Below are 21304 nucleotides of genomic sequence, written 5' to 3' on the forward strand. Positions count from 1 at the left end.
CCACCCAAACGCGAACCTGAAGAAACGGAGGAAGCAGGGATGAAGGCAGCGAGGAGGCAGCGAGCCCTGCCTTCCAGCCACCTTGTCAATTTCAGGTTTTCAGGTCGGGCATCGCCTGAGCCGGGAGCCCCCTTGGACCCAAGTTGCCTGCCTGCCCTTGTTTACTCAAGAGGGCTGAGCTGACGGCGGCGCGTCCCTTTGGTTTACTTTGCGTTCCTTGAGTTTGTTGTAAAAAAAAAGGGGGGGGGGTGAAGTTTTTCGGATCCATCACGTGACCCCGACAGGTCCTGCCTATTGAGAAAGCCAGACCACCCACATGGAGAGGACGATGGAGCGCTTAATAGAAACAGGCAGGCAATTGTGCGCCTTCCCCGCACTCCGCCGATTGCCTGCAACCTAGGAGGATTATCCTGGGTTTCGGGTTGGGTGGTGCGCGCGTTTGGGTTGGTGGTGTTTTGTTTGGTTTTTGGCCCGGTTGGTTTTATTTTGCCATTTCGAGTCTTTTCGGATACGGAACGGGGCGGCGGGCCCGAGGTTGGCTGGGGGGGGACGGGATCGCAAAGAAGGGAGCCCGCCCAGGCAGGAGGAGAGCGGAGGCCAACTGATGCGCTCCTGCCGAATCCTCTGCCTCTGCGGCGGCAGCGCGACGTGAAATCGACCCGGCCCTCCGGGAAGCTCAACCTATTTGCCTCGAGGGAACTTGGGGGTAGTGGAGGAAATGGTAAGTAAAAGATGCGGCAGCGAGTCCGGCACCTGGGCTGGCGCTGGAGGGGAGGGAAGCGGCTGCGAGGTGGAGACGGAGCTCCCGGCCAGACGGGCAGAGCCTTCAAGAGAGGTGGCGTCCCGGTCGCGGTGGGACGGGCGGAGGCTGCGGGGAGAGGAAGCGAAGGACGGGTTATTGGCAGGAGGGAGGAAGGGAGGGAGAGCAAGAAAGAGGCTGCCTCGCCTCGCGCTTGACACTGGTGCGCGCGCTCGCGCCTGCCCCGGCCAAGGTGTCCCTTTTCCGGTGGCGGGGAGGGCTGCTGCTGCTGCCGCCGCCTCTGAAAGTAAAGGGATTGGACCCGATGGGAAACCATTCGCTTTGCCTGAGAAGGGTTCCCTTCTTTGCGGTCCCGTCCCCCCCACCCCAGCCAACCTTGGAAGGGTCACCGCCCCGCTTTCTGCTAGCCCAGTGGTTCCCAACCTTTTGGGGGGGGGGCATGCCCCACCTAAGCATCTCTAAAATCCTGATGCCCTCACCCCCACCTCCGGGAGTATAATTCTTATTTTACTCAAAAGGTGAACTCTACTCACGTGGAGGAAGCCCAAAAGGCTATTAACCTGGTTTAGACAAGGTTCAAATTGCCCCCATTAAAAATCAAATTGTCCCCCTGTGGGGTGTGGGCCCCACCTTGGCAGCCACTGTGCTAGCCGGTCCTTCCTGGGGTCTAAGCAGCCTTGCTGAGGAAGAGAGTAGGGTGTGGGTGTGTGTGGGAGAGGGGGGGGTGTGAGAGGAAAAATTGTACATCCTGAGAGAGCAAATGGTTGCAGAGCGCACAGGATCTTGTTTTGCTGAAGGAAGGAGGAGGAGGAGGAGGCATTAGAAGGTCACCTCGGGTTGCCTTCACTTTCTGCCCCACCCGCAAGACAGATAACACCTCACTGCAAACTGCATTTAAAAGGAAAGGGCTGAAGCACAGAGAATGAGTCCAAGATCTGTTCTGAGGGCAGAAAGATGACAAGCTGTATCTTCTCCGCCTTCAGGAAGACTTGTGTCACTAACTCTAAGAACTGGTCCTTCAAACGGCAGGGTCCCTACCCCAAGAGTAAATGACTCTCACAGGCCAAGGATACTGACCTCGGCCTGACTTCTTCATTGAGAAATGCAATCCCCTTGAGATGTCCATGGAGATTCTCAGTAATCGGGCTCATGGCTGTACCCAAGGTGATTTTTCAAGAGGCAACTAGATGAGAAAGTTCTTGGATGAGAAGTGAAAGGTCTGAATCCCTTTCAGAATGGAAGTGCAGGTGACACACCTGTAGGGGGACCAGAGTGATGCAGCTGACTAGCAAGGGGTGGAGGTGAACCCATCCTGGAGGGGTCTTCTGTGGTGGGGAACACAGCCAACCCAGCTGAGGCTTAACTGGAATCATCCTTTCATACTGGTAGTGATTTTCTGAACCCCATCTTTAGGTTACAGCTTAGTAGTTAGTCAGAGCAGACCACATCATTAGGAAACATGAAGCCAGACGTTGGAAGGTAATAGAAAACCAGCAATTTCCTTTTTATTATTATTACAGGTATCCTTGACTTAGGACCACAATGGAGCCCATGATTTCTTTTGTTAAGTGAGACATTTGTTAAGTGAGTTTTGCATTTTATGACCTTTCTAGCTACAGTTATTAAGTGGATCACTGCCATTGTTAAGTTTGTAACTCAGTTGTTAAGTGAATCTGGATTCACCATTGCCTTGGCTTGTCAAAAGATTGCAAAAGGTGACCACATCAACTTGGGAAACAGCAGTGGTCATAAGTATGAACCAGTTGTCAAGCATCTGAATTTTGATCACATGATCATAGAAATGCTACAAAGGTTGTAACTGTGAAAAGTGATGATGTCATTTTTTCAATGCCATTGTAACTTTCAACGGTCACTAAATAAACTGTTGTAAGTCAAGGATTACCTTAGTTTCATTACTGATGATGCTATTATATATGCTTCTATTATGTAGTAGCTTTATCTGCATATTATATTAAGTCTTAGGGTGGTTGATTTGGGGTGGCTTTAATAAATTCTGTGAACCTGTCCTTTTGGGGTTTGAAAGTTATGGTTTTCAGGTCTCTGTGATATGTGACTCAGCCAATTGTGAGTTTATTCATGGATCTGCAGTATACATGAAGCATCTGATGTATGAAAAATAAGTTTTGAAGTAGTGAAGAAAAGGAGTTCCTTGTAATAGAAAGAAAACAGTAGCAGCAGCAGCAGCTAATACTCTAAGCACTGTTTCTGTTATTGCCTAGATTAGAGAGATATTAATTTGATTCATACCGTACTTTTTTGTAAAGCTTGATCCATGAGGAGTAAGTTTTACTTTGTTCAACAGGACCTATTTCCACATCAAAATCATAGAGTGTTAATTTTAATTCCTTTGATTGTGGAAAGTGTTTTACAAATACAACAGAATATTGATTCCCTAAATTCTTACAGATTGCTCCCATCTGATAGATGTAACATGGAGTTTAGGATTGACCATCTAACCATACTACTAAGCAGTTAAATGCTTAGTTCGTAGACTAACTTTCCCAAATATTAAATTCCATAATAATTATTATAAACCCAAACACACCTGGAAGGAAAAAAACTTAACAGATGGTTATACATGGTGTCTTTTTCTGGCTCACCCAGGGCCCTAAAGCTGTGGAACTGAGACATCCTTCTCCTGTCCAATCCTCTGGATTTACCACTGTAAATAAGTGTGGTTAAGCAACCTTCAAAGCATACTAAACACTGGAGCCTCATAACCAGACTTTGGCTTCAGTGCAATTTGTCTTCCCTCTTGGCTCCTGGCATTACTGTTAGAACAAGGGACTTTTCAACACCGTTCTTCATCCCAATTCATCAAAATTTCAACATCTTCATTTCTGTTTTCCTCATGAAAATGGGGTGTCCACAATGTACAGGACATGATGTGTTCTGCGGATTCACCTGGATTCCAGATCCTTCAAAAACCAATAGACATTTTGTCTATAGAACTTCCCATAGGAAAAACTGGTCTTACTGAGTTTTTAAAAACATATTTTTAAAAACATATTTTAGACATTAAAGACTCAAAGTAGTTTTTTTAAAAAATCCAGGTTGCTGGAACATCCCCTTCACCTTCAGTTAATGGGCAATAGGCCGTGCCTAAGTAGACATGTTTAAATAAATATTTCCCCTTCTATTCATTCCATCCAATGTATGTGTTCATTTATTTGTGGCATAGGATCATGATAATTTTACTGCATATGGTAAGATTAATTTCCCTGAATCACAATGCTGAGAAGGAAGAGAAAGCACTCACCCCTCGCTCTATTTTTCTTTTCTTTTTTTACAATTCTCCTAATTGCTTTCAGACACACTACATAGAAAACTGATGGAACAATTCCGTCTGAATTAAAATATCAGTCTTCTCTGATTTTATCCTAATTGCAAGTTAAGGACCTGCCTTTTATTTCCCTTTCCTTGTACTAGTTGTACAAAATTTTGAGAGATGGACACACAATGCCTTTAAAGCAGATTAGCAACATTTTTTTTTTTAAAAAAAAGACATGAGTCTGAATGATTATTTCTCATGTCTGTATGTCTACTAAGTGTGTTGATCCAGCAGTGGATCTGAAAAAATCTGTTGCTGTAGTTGTCCCCTTCTTCCTCAAAGGTTCAGTCAAACTACATAAACAACAGGCTGGTTTCCACCAAAAAGGCAGCAGTGTGAATGAACAAGCCCGATAACTTGTCTTTGGGTAAGAAATCATCCATTGGATGACAACCCTCCTATTTTCCTCTTAATGCAAGCACAAAATTAAATGAGGAATCCATCTGCTATGTATCACCTAGAAGAACACAGGGCTAGAATTCTAGACTGAATTGTTTCAGATTGAAGTTTAGATTGAATTCCAGGATGCCAGAATGGGAAACCCTTGGCATCTGCCAGGAGCCCTCTGCTGGCAGGTCACAACATTTCCCAGTTCCCACTAGTAATTGGGAGGGTATTTTTCTGCTGCTGTTTGACAGGAAAGAGAGTAAAGTAACGGAGCCTCTTATCATAGGTTTAAAATATTGAATCAACTTGAAAAACACAGCCCCACCCACTTCAAAGATGAGCTTCATTGCCCCCCCCCCCCCGCCTCTGAACTCCCCCAATTTTCCTCCCAACAGATGTAGTCCCAAGCCCTGTGCAGCTTTCTTTCATGTATTTCTTTGATATGCTTCAAAGGGGATCCGAAGAAGGGGAAAATCATTATTTTGTTGTTGTTGTTGTTCTGAGGGAGTTAAAAAAAATTTTTATGTACCATTCTTTCCCCCTTTGCTCTGAGGCAGTATGCCCATTGCCTTTTCATTGTGTGTCACACACAGTTCAACACTTGGAATTAATTGGTATTGGAAAGGTAGGTCAACCTGTCATCAGATCAGTCTGTGCCAATCAATGAAAGCCAGGTTAGTTTACATGAAATATTTTCCTAGATCTGAAGGCTCTTCTACCCCAGTTGAAGAAGAAGAAAAAAAGGGGGGGAAACACTTTTTCTACATTCAAAAAAAAGTGTAGAGAACTGACATAAAAGCATGTCAAAAGATTTAATCTCTTTATCTACAAACTCTTCTCTCCATGAAAAGCATTGGAAATGTTGTTTCCCAGCCCAAATGATACTTAATTCTATTTTCCATTTAAGTACTTCTTACTCTATTAGCTCTGTGTGTGGCAGACACCAGACTATAGTTTTCAGAGCCACATTGCTTCCCTGGGAACTCATTCCTGTCCACTTATCTCTGCTTTCATTCCTGCAAAGCCAGGATGTAAGTGGCAGTGAGATGTCAGCAAAGAGAACTGGCTGTCTGGAGCCAGAATGTTGGCAGGATGATAAAAAGATCAAGACAGTAGTTACAGTCCAATTGATGTCCCATCCACTTTTTGATGTGTGTCATTGGATAGTGCACATTAAAAGGGATGGAGCTTTGATGGCATGGTTATAGCCACATTTTTTTTCTTTTTCCCCTCCTTTTCCCCTCTGGGCACCTCTGGCTGGAGGGCAACAGTTATAGGGACACTGAGCTATGCTGTAAGTTTTTAAGTTGCATATAAGCGCTTTGGTATTTATTATTTAAAGAGGCTGCTACTGTAGTTATAAAATTTAGACTAGATGGAAGAAAAAGGAGAAGAACACGTGAAGCTTTTTTAACATTTCAAACATGCAGCGATAAAGTTCAAAATACTGATTTTGGACTTAGTTGACCAAAAGTATAAACCATGTGTCTATCCTAAAGATCAACACATTAATCACAGTCATTCATGCATTGGTTATCTCTCTTTTGGATTGCCTCAATGTATAACATGAGGCTACCATTGAAGATTACCTGGGAACTTCAACTGGTCCAGGACGTAGCAGCATACATGGTAATGGGAAGCCCTGGACTTGCTCATGTAACACCTTAGTTATATGAGTTGCACTAGCTTCTGCTTTCTTTCCAGGTGCAATTCAAGATGCTGTCCATCACCTTTAAAGCCCTGTATGGCAGAGAGCCAGATTATTTGCAGGACTGCCTTTCTCTAAGGGCATCTACCCATCCTACCAAGTAAAATGGGATAGCCACATTCCTAATGCCTTCCCCTAAATATTGCCATCGATGGGAGCTAGGAAGCATTCCTTTTTTGTGGCAGCCATGGCTATATGGAATACTCTGTGCCCTACAGTTAAGCAAGGCTGCTACCTTCCTAGCCTTCCAGAAACTTTGAAAATCTTATTTTTCCTCAAGTTCTGGTATAATATTAGGTAATTGCACATCAAAAGTTTGACTTGGTGCCAGGTTTTTTGTTTTTTGTTTTTTGTTTATAATTTTAGTATAAATTTTACGCTGTTCTAACTTTTGATTGGGAGCCACCCAGAGTTTGTTATAAGATGGGTAGCTATAGAAATGTTTTAAATAAACAAAATTTCTAGGAACTATTCTAGAATATTCTTATGAAGATAATAGAAAGTCTTTTTTTCAAAAAAAAATCTGCATCTCTGAAAATGCAAAATTCCCAGTAAACAAAACCAAGCAACCAGAAAGCTCTTCCTGCCTTAGGTATAAGAAAAAGATGTTCCTAAGAAAAATGCCTGGGGTTTTAAAAGAAGAAAGAAAACAAAGCAAGAAAGAAAACAAATACTTTTCTATTGCTTAAACTGCTGAGTCTCTTAATTTAGCCCTAAAAATTATCAGATGTGTTTTTTTCCAAACACTTGTCATTATGACAAAACCATTTAGAGCAAGGTGGAATGGCTGTGAGAATTCTCTATATCTAGGCAGAATCTTGCTCGCATTCTTTAGGAGAATAGACAAATTCCTGTCTCAAACCCTGACATGTTACCTGCATTCTTGGCTAACTGTGCCAGCAGGATGAGCCAATAATCTGATTCAATGTACAGCAATTTTCCAAACTTCTAATTCAATATAGCCTTTTCTAACTTTCAGGTAGATTGGGTGACAACTCCCATCATCCCCAGCCTGAATGATCATGCTGCTTTGGGTGAATTGATTCATAATTAAATACATGTGGTGAACAAATTGGACAACTTCCTTCCCAGAGCAGCAGCTTTTATTCATCCGTTTGCTTTAAATTTTTCCTAATGATTCTTTTCTTGTTACCACATACAAAAGAAGACAATTTTTTCCATAGAAAGCATTATAAATCATACATTGTACATTATTTTGTACAATGTATTGTGTATGATAGAAGAGCTGCTAGATTGGGAGGGGTGAATCCACATAATTTAATACAGGAGAGCCTGTTTTCCTTTCTTTACTGGTATTCTTTCTATTCTTATTTTAAATATCCTTGAACATCCTTGAAGACTGAACACTAGAAGTTCAGTCTTCTCCTTAAAAAGAAGACTCATCCGGATTGCATTAATATAAACACATTAAAACAAATGACAAAAGCTAATGAGATATGTTCCTGGAAGCCTACCTTAAAAGATGTTTTTTGTTGAGGTTTTTAGGGAAAAGTGCTACTCTCCATTGTACACCAGCAACGACCCAAAGCTATTCATAACAGGATCCCCATGTTTTCTTTACCAAGGGGACTGTCCTTTTGGTGAACTTAAGATTTTTAGGACTTGGGTTGGGCAGTCCCAAAGATCTCTTCAGGACCTTCTTTCCTGTGGGCTGTGTGTTGCAGAGTTCTCACATCTTCCTTTGTAGTATGAGAAGCAGTTTTCCATTAAAGGAGATCAGCAGTAATTAGCTGCATTATTTTGACAAGTTGACTGGAGCAGTTCCTTTTCTTAGGCTCCCGAGGAAGGGACCATGAAGAAAGGCAAGAGGGGAGTGAGGGGAATGAGACTTGATTCATGTAGTTGGAGGCCCTTTCCCAAACCCTGCTTGCAGCTTGCAAAATGCCTATCTTGAAACTTCATCTACTCATGCAATGGCAGCATGCAGAAGCATTCTTTGCCAACCAGAAAGAGGTATGAAGAGGCCAACCACAAGCAACAAGCACTGCAAATGTTTTAGAATGTGTTACAGATTCGCTTTACTCAATGTGCAAAATCAACCATTGGGTTAGAAAGACGAATAGATGTACAGACATGAATGTATATGAATGAGATATAGAGGAATACATACAGTCTAAATCTAATACTTTCTTACATTCATATTTTGCTGTCTTCTGCCCTTGATATATGCTTATTTGGAGAGAAATATTGGCCTACAGAGCATAAAAAATAATCAAATGGACTAAAAGAAATCCTATTGATTGCCATGAAGATTAATCATATCAATAATCTGTTGTGGGAACAGATCTACTCTCTTCCGGTCTGATTTAAGTTCTACCTACCACTCTTCTGTCAGCCCAACTAGGTAAACCAGACAATCGACTCCATGGGAAAACTAGAACTGTACTTTATTGAGTTAGATTAGAAAAGCAGAATCTTGCAAGCCTGACTCTGTTTTACATACATCTTCACCTTCTCATATTCCTAGCAGGGGAGAGGTTGTTTTATTGCTTCTGAATATTATTTTGCTTGCCAAGACTTTGAGAATGTTTCAACCCTCTTTGCTTATGTAATGGTTCTTGAATATTTCTGCCAAGGTCATCTCTTTTGCTCTTTATATGTTCCTCCTCAAAAATGAAACCCCTGTTTTCCAAGCACTATAGGGTCACAAGCTGAGTTTCTAAAATTACACTTAACAGTAACTCCATTGAGAAAAGTGGGGTTCATTCCCATATAAATATGCACAGAAATGAGCTGCAAAAGTCACATATATAAAGCTACAACTTATGGTGTGTGTGCGTGTGTGTGTGTGTGTGTGTATAATATAACTAGAATACTAGCTAATTGTCACCTATTTTTTCTTGAAGAATCATATGCTATAGCCCAGTGATGGTGAACCTTTTCGGCACTGAGTGCCAAAAAGGGAGTGCGCACACATGCATGAGGCACAGAGTGCCAAAAAGTGAGCATGCATGCTCATCTGAGCTGCAACCTGGAAGAGGAGCTGCCCAGGGGGCATGCACATGCTGGAAAATGAACTTCCAGTTTCCGATGCACACATATGTGCCGGCCAGCAAGTCTTCTAGTTACTGCCACCCATGCAACGATCAGCAGGCTGGTGCACATGCTCATACTGGGAAATGGAAGAACAGACCTTCCAGTTTCTGGCACTGCTGCACACACAAAAGCCAACTAATCATCACATGCGCATGCGCACCAGGCAACATGGCTTTGCATGCCACTTTGGGCAGGCTCATCATAGGGTCACCATCACAGCTATAGCCTATTTACAAATAATACAGTGTTGTTTTATATACAGATAGTCCGTGACATATGATCACAGTTCAGCCCAAAATTTCCATTGCTAAGCAAGGCAGTTGTTAAGTGAGCCATGCTCCCATTATGATATTTGATACAGATGTTAAGTGAATCATGTGGTCTTTAAGTGAATCTGGTTTTTCTTCATTAATTTTGCTTGTCCGAAGCTCCCTAGAAAGATTGCAAATAACAATCCCAGGACCCATGCCGGTTGCCAAGCACCCACAGTTTGATCATGGGACTGGGGATGCTGCAATGGTCGTAAGTGTGAGACTTGGTCATAAATCACTTTTTTCAGTTCCGTTTTAAATGAATGATTATAAATCAAGGACTTCCTGTATTATGAGATATTTTAGCCAAATGATGGTTAAACTACAGAAACTGTTGTGTCCTGTCTGAAATGCATTATTGATTAAATTACTGAGGTTGGCCATAGAAAATGTTTTATATTTTAGAAAACTCACCTATTTCTTGAAAAACCTATCCTTTCAGCCCAGTTATACTTACCTATACTTGTCTTAGATTATAATCTGAACAAGATTCAGCAAGCATCTTTGCTGAAAGGTAAGGTGATGATAATGTATTAATATATAATCATTTATGCCATCAAATAATAACATCTGCCTATCCCAGGTCCTTGATGGATGGATAAAAACGTCAAATCCAGTCTAAACATCTGGCTGACTGTGCAACAAACCACAATAAGAATATATTAAATTAATATGCCACCCAACTCCTAGCAACTCTGGGTACTTTACAAATTATTTTAAAAGTTTAAAAACAAAGGAACAGTACAAAAACAAGACAAATCAAAAGAGCAGAGATGGCAGAGAGAACGAACATAATGGGAATAAGGGAAAAGAAGAAAAGGAGCATCAATCATGTTCCCCAGTGGCCTGGGCGAAGAGCCACTCTTCAGAGCCCTTTGAAATCCCAGTAAGGCAACGGCTGTTTGAATCTTGGGGGAACTTCATTCCAGAGGGCAGACACTGCTAGAGAGAAGATGAGCTTTCAGAGTCCTGATAGCTGGCATTGAGTAAGGGATAGAATCAGTGGTGGGATTAAAAAATCTTTACTACTGGTTCTGTGGGCATGGCTTGGTGAGTGTGGTTTGGAGGGGGTGGCTTGGTGAGGGTGATAGGGGAAAGATACAAAATCCCCTTTTCCTCCCAATCAGCTGGGACTCAGGAGGCAGAGAATAGATGGGGGCGGGGCCAGACAGAGGTGGTATTTACTAGTTCTCCGAACTACTCAACATTTCTGCTACTGGTTCTCCAGAACTGGTCAGAGCCTGCTGAACCCTGGGACCTGGAAGGTGTCAACCCTGCAAATTAAGTCGACCAGGCAGGTAACTATGGTCCCACAAATAACCATGCCCTGCCTCTGGTTTTAGCGAGTGAAAAACTGAGCTGTTGATCAGATGCACATATGATGTAAGCCATACTGTGGTTTGTTTGGGCTTATTATTTTGTATGAATACAGCCAGTTGTGGTTTGTTTCATCAATGCGGCATGACAAAGAAAACAGTGGCTTAAAATAATCCAGGTACTGTGGGATGAAAAGCCATGTATCCCATCAAGTGAAAGGAATATAGAGCCATTAACAAATATTAAGAAAAAAAATACCTTGCATAGATTCAGAGAACCCAGCTTGTCCATTCTACTTACTGCTGTCATCGATTTGAGCTAGCTCCAAATGGAACGTAGACTAACCATGACAGAAATATCCTTTAAAGAGAAATAAAATAGCAGACTAATACTATCCATAGAGTCTTATTTGATTATCTAAGATGGGTTTACCTCCATCTCTCTTAAGAACATACAGGTAGTCCTCGTATTACAACCACAACTGAGCCCAAAAATTATGCTGCTAAGTGAAACATTTAATAAGTGAGTTTTGCCCCATTTTACAACTTTCCTTGACACAGTTAAGTAAATCATTGCATTTATTAAATTAGCAACATGGTTGTTCAGTGAATCTAGCTTCCCCACTGACTTTGCTTGTCAGAAGATCACAAAAGGGGATCACCTGATCTCCAGGTGCCAAGCATCTGAATTTTGGTCAGGTGGCAATGGGGATGCTGCAATAGTCGGTTCGGCCTGTTGTATCTTTGAACTGTCACTAAATAAACTGTTGTAAGTAGACGACTATCTGTATCCTACTATGGGGTAAACTGTGTTTCTTAGCTGTCTCCTTATCAAGATAGAAGAATTACAGTTGTGTTTGCAGGGTGGGGATAAAAAAAGCCAAAATGCTGGGTATGATCATGTGATCAAGGTCCCACATCTTTTTCTGTACAACATAAAAAAAGATGGGGGCTTTGATAACCTATTTGTGGCTGCCATTTGTCTTTTTTTTAACCATATCATAGTGAACATTCCTGAACACTGTTTTTCTTTCATTACTGCTGTGACCACAAGGACATTTCTGACTATATGCAGTTTCACTGGAGTAGTACTACTTTTGTTACTGTAAAAACATCAAAGGCCTAAACACCCACTTAGCAACTAATTAGCTACCTACACATCCCAACCTATTGTCCACCAGGTGGCATTGGGAATACAGCTCTTCCCAGACAATAAAAATGTATGGGAGTTGAAAACCCATATAATAGGATATAGATTTCCTAGAGTTGAGGTCAACTCCTGGTAATCACACAGTCACATTCAGAATTGTATTTTTAATATCCTGCTCTATCCTACAGTCTTGGGATCTCCTGGTGTTAAACCATAAACAGATTAACAGGTTCAACCCAGCTGCTCCAAACCAGCCCATCAGACACTGCCACTTGCTGTGGGCATGGAAATGTAATCAAGAACTTCATCCACCCTGGCAGAAAAATGCTGCCAGATGCAACCTTTTTGTATAATGTACAGACTGCTCTGTCCCTCATTAATGGCAAGGAAACTAGATAACTTTGTAATTGATTTGCAGCCTTATTTTTTCCCCTTCTATCTTTTTCTTACTATTGTTGATACTGGGAAGTTACTGATTGATTTCAATAGGAAGCCTGTATGGAAGGACTTGGAGACTCACAAAATACAACAGGTCCAAGCTACTACATACATGCACTTGGGTTAGGCTGCACAGTGCACCCCATAGTAGGAACAGTATGTGCAAGCACAGAAAATAAAATATTGAAGCCCTCTAATATAGTTTCAAACTCTGAGCCTTCATGCTCTATTGCCTTCCATCTGGGCTACAAAAACTGATGATTACAAGAGCAAACAGTCAATGTTTCTGTGTCTCACATTCCCATCTAACGTTGTCTGATTTGCCACTTGAGTGGGGCAATTTGAAGTAGACAGTTTATTGCAACAGTGTTTCTTCAATTTGTGAATTAAGGGATGACATTCTTCTTTGGTGTCTATATTCCAAAGCAGTTTTGTACAACCATAGATGCTCTGGGACATTCAGCTGGGAATAACGCTCCCAACATTTCTGGAGGAAACCAGACTGAGAACAGCTGCTCCAAACTCAATATCATCTAAATTTTGGATATGTTTTGTTGTTGCCTAGGTTAGAGCTAAAGTAGGGATAGGTGTATTGGTACAGTGAATTGTGGAAATACTTCATGGATAGTTGTGGTGCCAGAGACAGGTGTGGATGATGCAAAGATATAAGTGTAGAAGAGAAAATTGGGGGGGGGGGGAGCAGCTGTGGCAGTGGAGTTGGCCTATTTGCAGCAGGGGCATTGGCTATGTTTTCAATGGCGATGTTTTACAGTGTCATTTGGTCATCACTGTGTCTCAGTATCGTATAGCTTTGCTTCCCCATCACTACACTAGTGGTTAGGTGATCTCTAAACCAGGCAGGACTTCTTCCTCTCTCTCTCTTTCTCTGAACTAGGTGGAGAGAGAAAGCCAAAGCGTAAATGCTCAGCCGTACGGGTCTTTCGCCCAGCCAAATGTATTTCATACAGCTGCCGTCTCACATTGCTTCGAATGATGTGGCCCAGATAGGCTACCAACACGGGGCATGCGCGCTATAGGCCGCTATGCCGTCAAGTGTGAATAATAATAATAATAATAATAATAATAATAATAATAATAATAATAATAATAATTTTATTTGATTAGCCGCAACCCTCTCCCGAAGGACTCGGGGCGGCGTACAATCAAAACGAATAAAAATACACATAAGACAAACATATATACAAAAAGAACAGAGACATATACATATGTGCATGGAGGAGAGTTGACTTATAAGTGAAAGACAATTAAAAACACAATTTAAAATCCCCTTAAATAAAATTACTAAATTAAAAAACCCATCAGGAGCGATACGAAGTTATGGTTGAGCCAGGCCAGCTATTTGGAAAAGGTGGGTCTTGAGCTTGACACGGAAGGAGCGGAGGTCAGTAGTGGTCCTAATATCCGGGGGGAGGTCATTCCACAGTGCTGGGCCCGCCACAGAGAAGGCTCTGCTCCTAGGCGCCGCCCCATGGCACTGTCTGGTGGACGGCACCTGGAGAAGTCCCTCTCTGTGCGAGCGGATGGGTCGTAGGGATGTATGGGGCAGAATACGATCCCGCAGGTAACTAGGTCCTGAGCCATGGAGCGCTTTAAAGATCGTAATCAAGACCTTGAAACGCACTCGATAGACCACAGGAAGCCAGTGCAGCTCGCGCAGGAGAGGTGTCACATGGGAGTACTTGGTACTCCCCATAATCACCCGTGCGGCCGCATTCTGGACCAACTGCAGTCTCCGAGTGCATTTCAAGGGAAGCCCCATGTAGAGAGCGTTACAGTAGTCCAGGCGAGACGTCACCAGCGCATGGGTGACTGTGCGTAGGGCGTCCCGGTCCAATAGGGGGCGCAATTGGCGCACCAGGCGAACCTGGTGGAACGCCCCCCTGGCCACGGCTGTCACATGTTCATCCATGGACAGCCTGGCATCTAGGAGGACGCCCAAGTTGCGCGCCCGCTCCACGGGGGCGAGTTGAATGCCCCCAATGGCCAGAGATGGAATTATCTGGTTGAACCGGGGAGCCGGAACCCACAGCCACTCCGTCTTGGAAGGGTTGAGCCTGAGTCGGTTGTCATCCATCCAGATCCGTACGGCTTCCACACACCGGGACATCACTTCGACGGCCTCGTTGGGGTGGTTCGGGGTGGAAATGTACAGCTGAGTATCATCAGCGTACAGATGATATCCCACCCCGAAACCACGGATTATCTCACCCAGCGGCTTCATGTATGTGTTGAACAGGAGTAGCGAGAGGACCGACCCCTGTGGCACCCCACAAGTAAGGGGGCATAGGGTCGACCTCTGCTCCCCTGCCAACACACGTTGCGTCCGGCCAGAGAGGTAGGAGCCGAACCACCGCAAAACGGTGCCCCGGACCCCCAACCCCTCCAGTCGGCGCAACAGGATACCATGGTCGATGGTATCAAAAGCCGCAGAGAGGTCTAATAGGACCAGGATAGAGGAACAGCCCCTATCTCTGGCCCTCCAGAGATCATCTACCAACGCGACCAAGGCCGTCTCTGTGCTGTGCCCAGGGCGAAAGCCGGACTGGCGCGGGTCTAGATAATCATTCTCCTCCAGATGTCATGGAAACTGAGAAGCCACCACACTCTCTACAACCTTCGCCAAAAAGGGAAGGTTGGAGACAGGACGATAATTGGCCAGCTCCGTAGGGTCCAGGGAAGGCTTCTTGAGCAAGGGTCTCACCACCGCCTCTTTCAAGGCGGCCGGGAGAGACCCCTCACCCAACGAAGCGTTCACTAGGCCCAATGCGAATGCGAAGGCTGGGTAGATCAGGAGCCCCCTTGTAGCTTTGAAGCAAGTAGCCCACTTTCGCGTGCATTGGCAATGAGGCAAACTGAGGATATCCCTGGTTTTGGCCACCCAAGTCGAGACGAGACGTTTACACTTACGCTTCATCCTTTAAAGCGTGTGCGGGGGCACACGCACATACATGAAACAAAGCCAATTAGACATGTAATTCATCTCCTGTGTGAAATGAACCAGGAGAGGGGGGGGAGAGGGGGGGCGGCGGCGGCAGGGAGGAAGGATATTAAGATAGGGCTTGTTAAATTTGAGCCTCCAGATTAAGTTTTGGAAATAACGATGCAGCCACAGGGTTGCAAAAAGGAAGAGGAGAAAGAAAGTATTGTACAGTGTGGATTTGGGAAATGAAATCAAGGAAAGTATGAGCCATTTAAGGTTTTGAGGACTTTTAAATCACCTTTTTACTCTTTTTACTCCAAAGTAAGTCCATTTGAAAATCTTACCTTTACCGTACAAGAAAAGCTTACTGAGAAATGAGGCGGGGGACCAATAAATCGTGGGCGAAGGTGGTGAATCCAGTTCCATGAGGCAACTTCTGTTGCTCTCCCTCGTCAGCCATACCATCCCTTATATTTACAAACAACAGATTTTCCCCAGACTGGAGACTGGGCTGAGAGAGTCCTGTCATGAAAGGAATTTCATTGTAATACATCTGGAGGTAATCACGTGGGGCTAAATGTGTAAATTTATTCTAAGATTGAGAAGAGTAACATAGTTTAGAGTGCTTTTCAGGACATAGAATGGAGATTTAAGTAGATTGTTTAAAATGGCCACAACATTGGACATATGCAGATCATTTTTAAGGCTTATCCATTTCCTAAGGCAACGTGCGTTGTCACGGTTAGTTTAATTGGATTTTAGTCAATTAAATTAAATAATTATATAGACTCAATTAAGTCAATATTCGGATTCGCAGCAGGTTACACTGAATATTAAACTAATCATAGCGGGTGGGATCGCACAGCGTGCTTGGCTAAAACAAGACTGGCCAGTAAGTTCACGGCTTATTGTGCAACCGATGACTGAGAGCACTCTAGCTTTTCCCAAACTGGCGCCCACCTAACGTGGTCACCCTGCAGCTTTTTCCCCAGGAAGCGTGGCCAAGGACACCACGCAGAAGAGGTTGAGGCTTCTCCACGCAATTGGTACGGAGGAACTGAGTATGACGAGAGACCTTTTATAGCAAAATATGTATTTTATTACTGCGGTATACTAAAACGAGGAAGATGCCTGGGGTTCAAATACACAACTAAATCCACTTATTCAGAAGCATAGCTAATAGTGCAGTCCTGTATATTTGCATTTCGTTGTAGATTAGGTTCAGCATTCCCCATGTAGTGAGTAGGACAATAATTGATGAGTTGCCATCAAGTCGATGTCGCCATTCCCAATTATGTGTCTTCCGCAGGTTGGGAAGCTTGGTTAATTAGGAATCCAAGGTCATCCGGAGGATACCGTGTGTTAGGGGAACACGTGAAGTGGCCAAAAGCCGAGAGATGTTTTAACTTTGCCTCCAGGGTTTTCTAAACAGCGGAGTGCTAGTATCCCACATCAGGCCAGCCAAAAAGATCGTGAGAAATCATTAGCCAGCCGAGTTTCCCCACTTTGGCTTCTCGGGGTTGCCGATTGTTAACGCGTCTGTCGCATTGCAAATGGGGGAGGAGAGGGGATCAGAGCTCCACACGTGCCTTTGGGAGGAACTGAAACTTCTTTGGATCAGAGCGCACTTTGATGTCTTTGCCGGGGCTGCTAAAGTGGCTGAGGGATTAGAGTCTTCACCAGGGACGCTCTCGGGTAAAACCTCAGCGGCCAGCCCTGTGCAATGTTAAAAGATCCGCAGGAGTAAACTATTGGCGTTCAGGGCGCAGCAGGCGGTTGCGAGCGAAGAATCGGCTTCTCTAAGCCTTCCTAACACGGCTGCCGTGGCAACACCCCCACCTCCCTCCGTGTAGCACAGAGCTGAATGGAAACGTCCTTTCCCCCTCTGCCATTGGCCTACAGATATCGACGTAGACTGCTATTGGGCAGCGTAAAGGGGAGAGACCTCCTTTAGGAATGTACTATGGCTTGTCTGGTATTTTTCTCTCCTGGGGAGGGAGGGAGGGAGAAGAGCTGCTCTCTCTTGCTCTGCGAGGCTAAAGGCCGCACTCGTGTGGATGGGGAAATCCAGCGTTTTAAACTTGATGGGCTAAGGCCCTGAGTGCCAAGCCAAGAGACCCGCAGCCCACCCCGCCAGATCTGCAACGGAGGGAAGCCCAGCCTTGTGTGCATAATCCAGAGCCAGCCAGTCACGTGAAACCTGTAGCCCGCCTCCACGGCCTTCCCCCTCCCTTCTCTGAATGTGCGGTCTTTTCTAGCTCTCCTCCACTTTTTTTTCCTTCAATGAACACGCGCAAGTTTGTTCCTTAAAGCAACATTCCCCTCCCGTTTCAGGCTTTGGCGGAGCGCTATCCTCTGGTTAAGATTGGCTGCGCAAAACTTGGCTAGGCGCACCCACGTCGTCGAGAACTGTTGAAACAAATAAAAAGCTTGTACGTTCCTCGGACAAGAGTGTTCCCCGGTTTTAAATTCTTCATGGCGGATCAAATAACCAAGATGGGCACGTGCGTAAGAAAGTCCGTCAACATAATAAGCAATGGGGGAGAACAGAAAAATAGGGAATCGACCCCCTTGACGTCACTTGTGACGAATTACCAAAATTAAATGGTTAGAACACGAAATGTTAAGTAAGCGCAACACAAGGATCTATGAGAAACCTCGTAACCTTTTTTTTTAAGTCCAACGTTTTGAACACAAAAAAACAGGGCTTGCGGAGCATTTTCTTCAAAGCTAGGTAGTGTTGCGTGTAAGCGAGTAACTCCGTTGTTCCAGTTTTTAAATTCACTGTTTCAAGTATTAAGGATTTGTTTGTGGTCTTTTTCTTAACACGGCTGGTTGTTCTTGTAGGAACGCAGACTTTTCTTTGATTCAAAAAAAAGGGGGGGGAGAAAGGGGGAGACCGCAGGATCCACCACCCTGTCATTATTTGTGCAGCCCTGGGAATTCAGCTTGGACCTCCCAGGAATCGTGGCTGCTTGAGGCCAAGGCGCCTCCAAAAGGACTTTCTTGAAGGGCTCCGGATACCATTTAGCCTCTTCTTTCGTGCGCCTCCCTCAAACCAATTCATGAAAGAAAGAAAAAACTGTATTTTAACAGGTCGCTCCGTGAAATAATCCTGATGTGCTCTTTGTAAAAACGTCTCCCTTTTAAAAACAGCAGCAGCAGCAACGTCCTTTCCTTCTTAAAACCCAAAGCAAACCTTTCTTGAAAAGAAACGGAGGGGGTAGGGAGAAAAGAGAAGCATTCCTTAATGGAAGTATTGCATGGAAAGAGGGCTGGATCTCTTTAAGGCTCCCCTGAAGTTGGAGATGCACACACACAAGGGTAGCCTGCCTGGGTGGTCTCTCTACTTTGGTGAGCTGTTGCTAAGCAGCTAATAATAGTCATGTTTGCTGAGTAATTTCTGCCCTCTTTGAGCCAATCGCAGCCCAGAAACCGAAGCCATCTGACAGCCCCAGGGGCGGGATTTCAGCTCTTTCCCCCTTTCTCTCCCCTCTCCCTTTCACCCCTCCTCCTCCTCTTTATCCAAATGGAGAGAGTTCCTTTTTTCTCCCCCTTCTTCATCTCATCTATTGAAGCAAGGGAGCTGCTGCTTACTGCTGCTGCTGCCGCCGCCACCGCCGCCGCTGCACACAGCAGAGGAAGAAAGGAAGCGCGACGCACGCATCTAGGAGAGAAAGAGTGGGGGGAAAGCGGCCGGGAGAGCTCTTAGAGACAGCTTTGCGCCCAGACAGAATGGTACAGGGCACCGAGACGGAGCAGCAGCAACAGAAGCAACGGCGGCGGCGGCGGCTCTTGTGAGATCAAGGCTTTCGCCAGGCTTCGCTGGGGTGGCGAGAAAGAGAGCTCGGGCAGAGTCCGGCTTAGTTTTTAGCAGCCGAGCGGCGAGGAGCCTGGAGAGCAACTCGAGCCGCAGGCGAAGCGGTCCGGGGAAGGAAGGCGAGCGCGCTGAGATTCCCTGGCTCCGCTCACCCGCGCACCCTGGATGTGGGAAGCAGCAGCGGCGAAGACCTCCGGATCCTCGCGAAATGTTGCAATGGAAGGCTCGGGGTCTGACTCGCCGGGAGCAGCTACAGCGGCAGCAGCGGCGGCAGCAGCGGCAACCAACGCCGTATGAAGCGGTCTGTCAGCAGCGAATCTCCGCCAACCCAGCCAGTCCCCGGTCCCTCTGGATCGTCCCGCAGCAACAGCAGCGTGCTGGGGGGAACCTCAGAAGACCCAGCCTTTGGGTCGCCAAAACAACAGCAGCGGCGGCTCGGTGGCTGCAACATGGCTTCAGCTGTTAATGCCTCGGAGCCGGAGAGCAGCGGCGACTGTGGTGGTGGTGGCGGCGGCGGAGGAGGCGGCGGCGGCGGCGGCGGCGGCTGCAGAGTGCCAGATCGACTGGGGAGAAGCGGCAGCAGAAGGCGGAGAAGGATAGTGGAGAACAGACGCGCCGCGCCGCCCGATCTGGAATATCTGCAGCGGCCGAGCTACTGCGATGCAGGGTTCGCCTTGGAGCAGATAGCAAAGGTGCTTTGTCGAGATTTCTCTCTTTTTTTCCTCTTCCAAATCTCACTTTCTCATAAGCGGCGGGAAGAATCGCCTATAAAATGCTGAAAAGGGGGGGGGGGTGATGTTCTTGACTCCCGAAAGGTAGAAAGGCAGCCCTTCGTCCCTCCTACCTTGTGTCTGCTCGTTTTTCCAGCATGTTGGTGGGTTTGCAAATCATCTAATCGCGTTTCCCTGGGAATGTATGAATGGGACTTTCCTCTCTGTTCTTCACGAACGAGGCTCTCTTCTGTCTACCCCTAGAAAACTTTCAAAGGGCTTTGATTTTTTATGTAACCCCTGGAAAAAAAAGTTTTGCCCAAGAAAAAGAATTCCAACGTTTTCCAAACCAGCACTGCTCTCCCCATTGCCCCCCCTTCTGCTCCTGTTATCCGGTTTAAGTGTAGAAGTGTGATTTCCCTCCAAGAAGGATCTCTTTTTTTCCAGTGAATGACGCGTTTCTTTTTTAGCGGTAGGCAGAGGGTGAAAATTGTTAAGCAAATTGCTAACTTCCACCTTTCCCGTCCGGGTGGAGATAACTCACTCCCCCTCCCCCCTCCCTTCAGTACTCGAAGGAGATAACAGGTTTGGCAGCGCCTTCACTTCACTTCGCAGGACGGGAAGAACAACCGCAACAAAAAACAAAGGCAGCAGCGGTAGTATGTGAATTAAAAGATGCGTTTGTTTGTTGGTTGATTGAAATATAAAGAAAGCATCCATGTGGCTGGTCCCTTCCATTCCTCCATGTTGTGGCGATTTGTCGGCGGCTACTCGGTTTCCAAAATCGAGATCATCCCAGAGACGCCCAAATGGCAATTGTAGATTTTAATTCATAAATTTACTAGGTTGCCAGCGCGGTCGGTAACCACGTGGGGCCAGGCAGTTGCTGCGATGCAGGAGCCCAAGGAAACAAGGCGGGGAAGGGGATGACAAGATTTGCAGGGGAAGCGGCGTTCAGCTCTTCTAGAAGTGGGTAGGTGGAGGGCAGGGAAGGGAGAGACTCATTCTTCCTCTTCCCCAGTCCATCCCAGGATTGTTTGACAGGTCGATTTATATTCCGGGGCTGGGACGATCGTTCCGGGCTGTAGCACTATCCCGGCTTAAATTGAAGGGTCCCAGAAGCGGTGGTGTGTTGAGAAGGAACGGATCGGGCGGTCGGAGGATTCCCTCCTTGCAAGCCGGAGGGGAGGCGGCGGGGCGTCTGCCACGCTTTGCAGGTTGGCCGGCCTGCTCGGCTGCCCCGGTGTGTCTCCGTTCTTGCCACGAACTGCCCGGCCGGGACCCTTCTCGAGCCGCTTTCTTGCCGGCACATTGTGCTTTTCTCTGGGGGAGGAGGGTGGTTCTTTCCCGGGTC

At 45.5% G+C, this 21304-nt stretch overlaps 1 protein-coding gene across 5 annotated transcripts in view; it reads left to right on the plus strand.

Moving 5' to 3' along the window:
- The first annotated feature begins 342 nt into the window (after positions 1-342).
- Positions 343-21304, plus strand: part of PTCH1 (patched 1) — a 110372-nt gene continuing 89410 nt past the window's right edge. Inside the window, exon 1 of one of the 5 annotated variants that reach the window (XM_081943327.1) lies at positions 343-721. In XM_081943327.1, the coding sequence (XP_081799453.1) occupies positions 719-721 (3 nt within the window). In that variant the 5' untranslated portion in view covers positions 343-718. Of the gene's footprint in view, positions 722-10846; positions 10874-18933; positions 19933-20541; positions 20610-21095; positions 21194-21304 lie in introns of those variants that run through there. The other 4 variants (XM_081943330.1, XM_081943326.1, XM_081943329.1 and 1 more) reach the window with 4 other exon arrangements.

Source organism: Natrix helvetica, assembly GCF_964273705.1.
Source record: "Natrix helvetica genome assembly, chromosome: 2".
NCBI lineage: Eukaryota > Metazoa > Chordata > Lepidosauria > Squamata > Natricidae > Natrix > Natrix helvetica.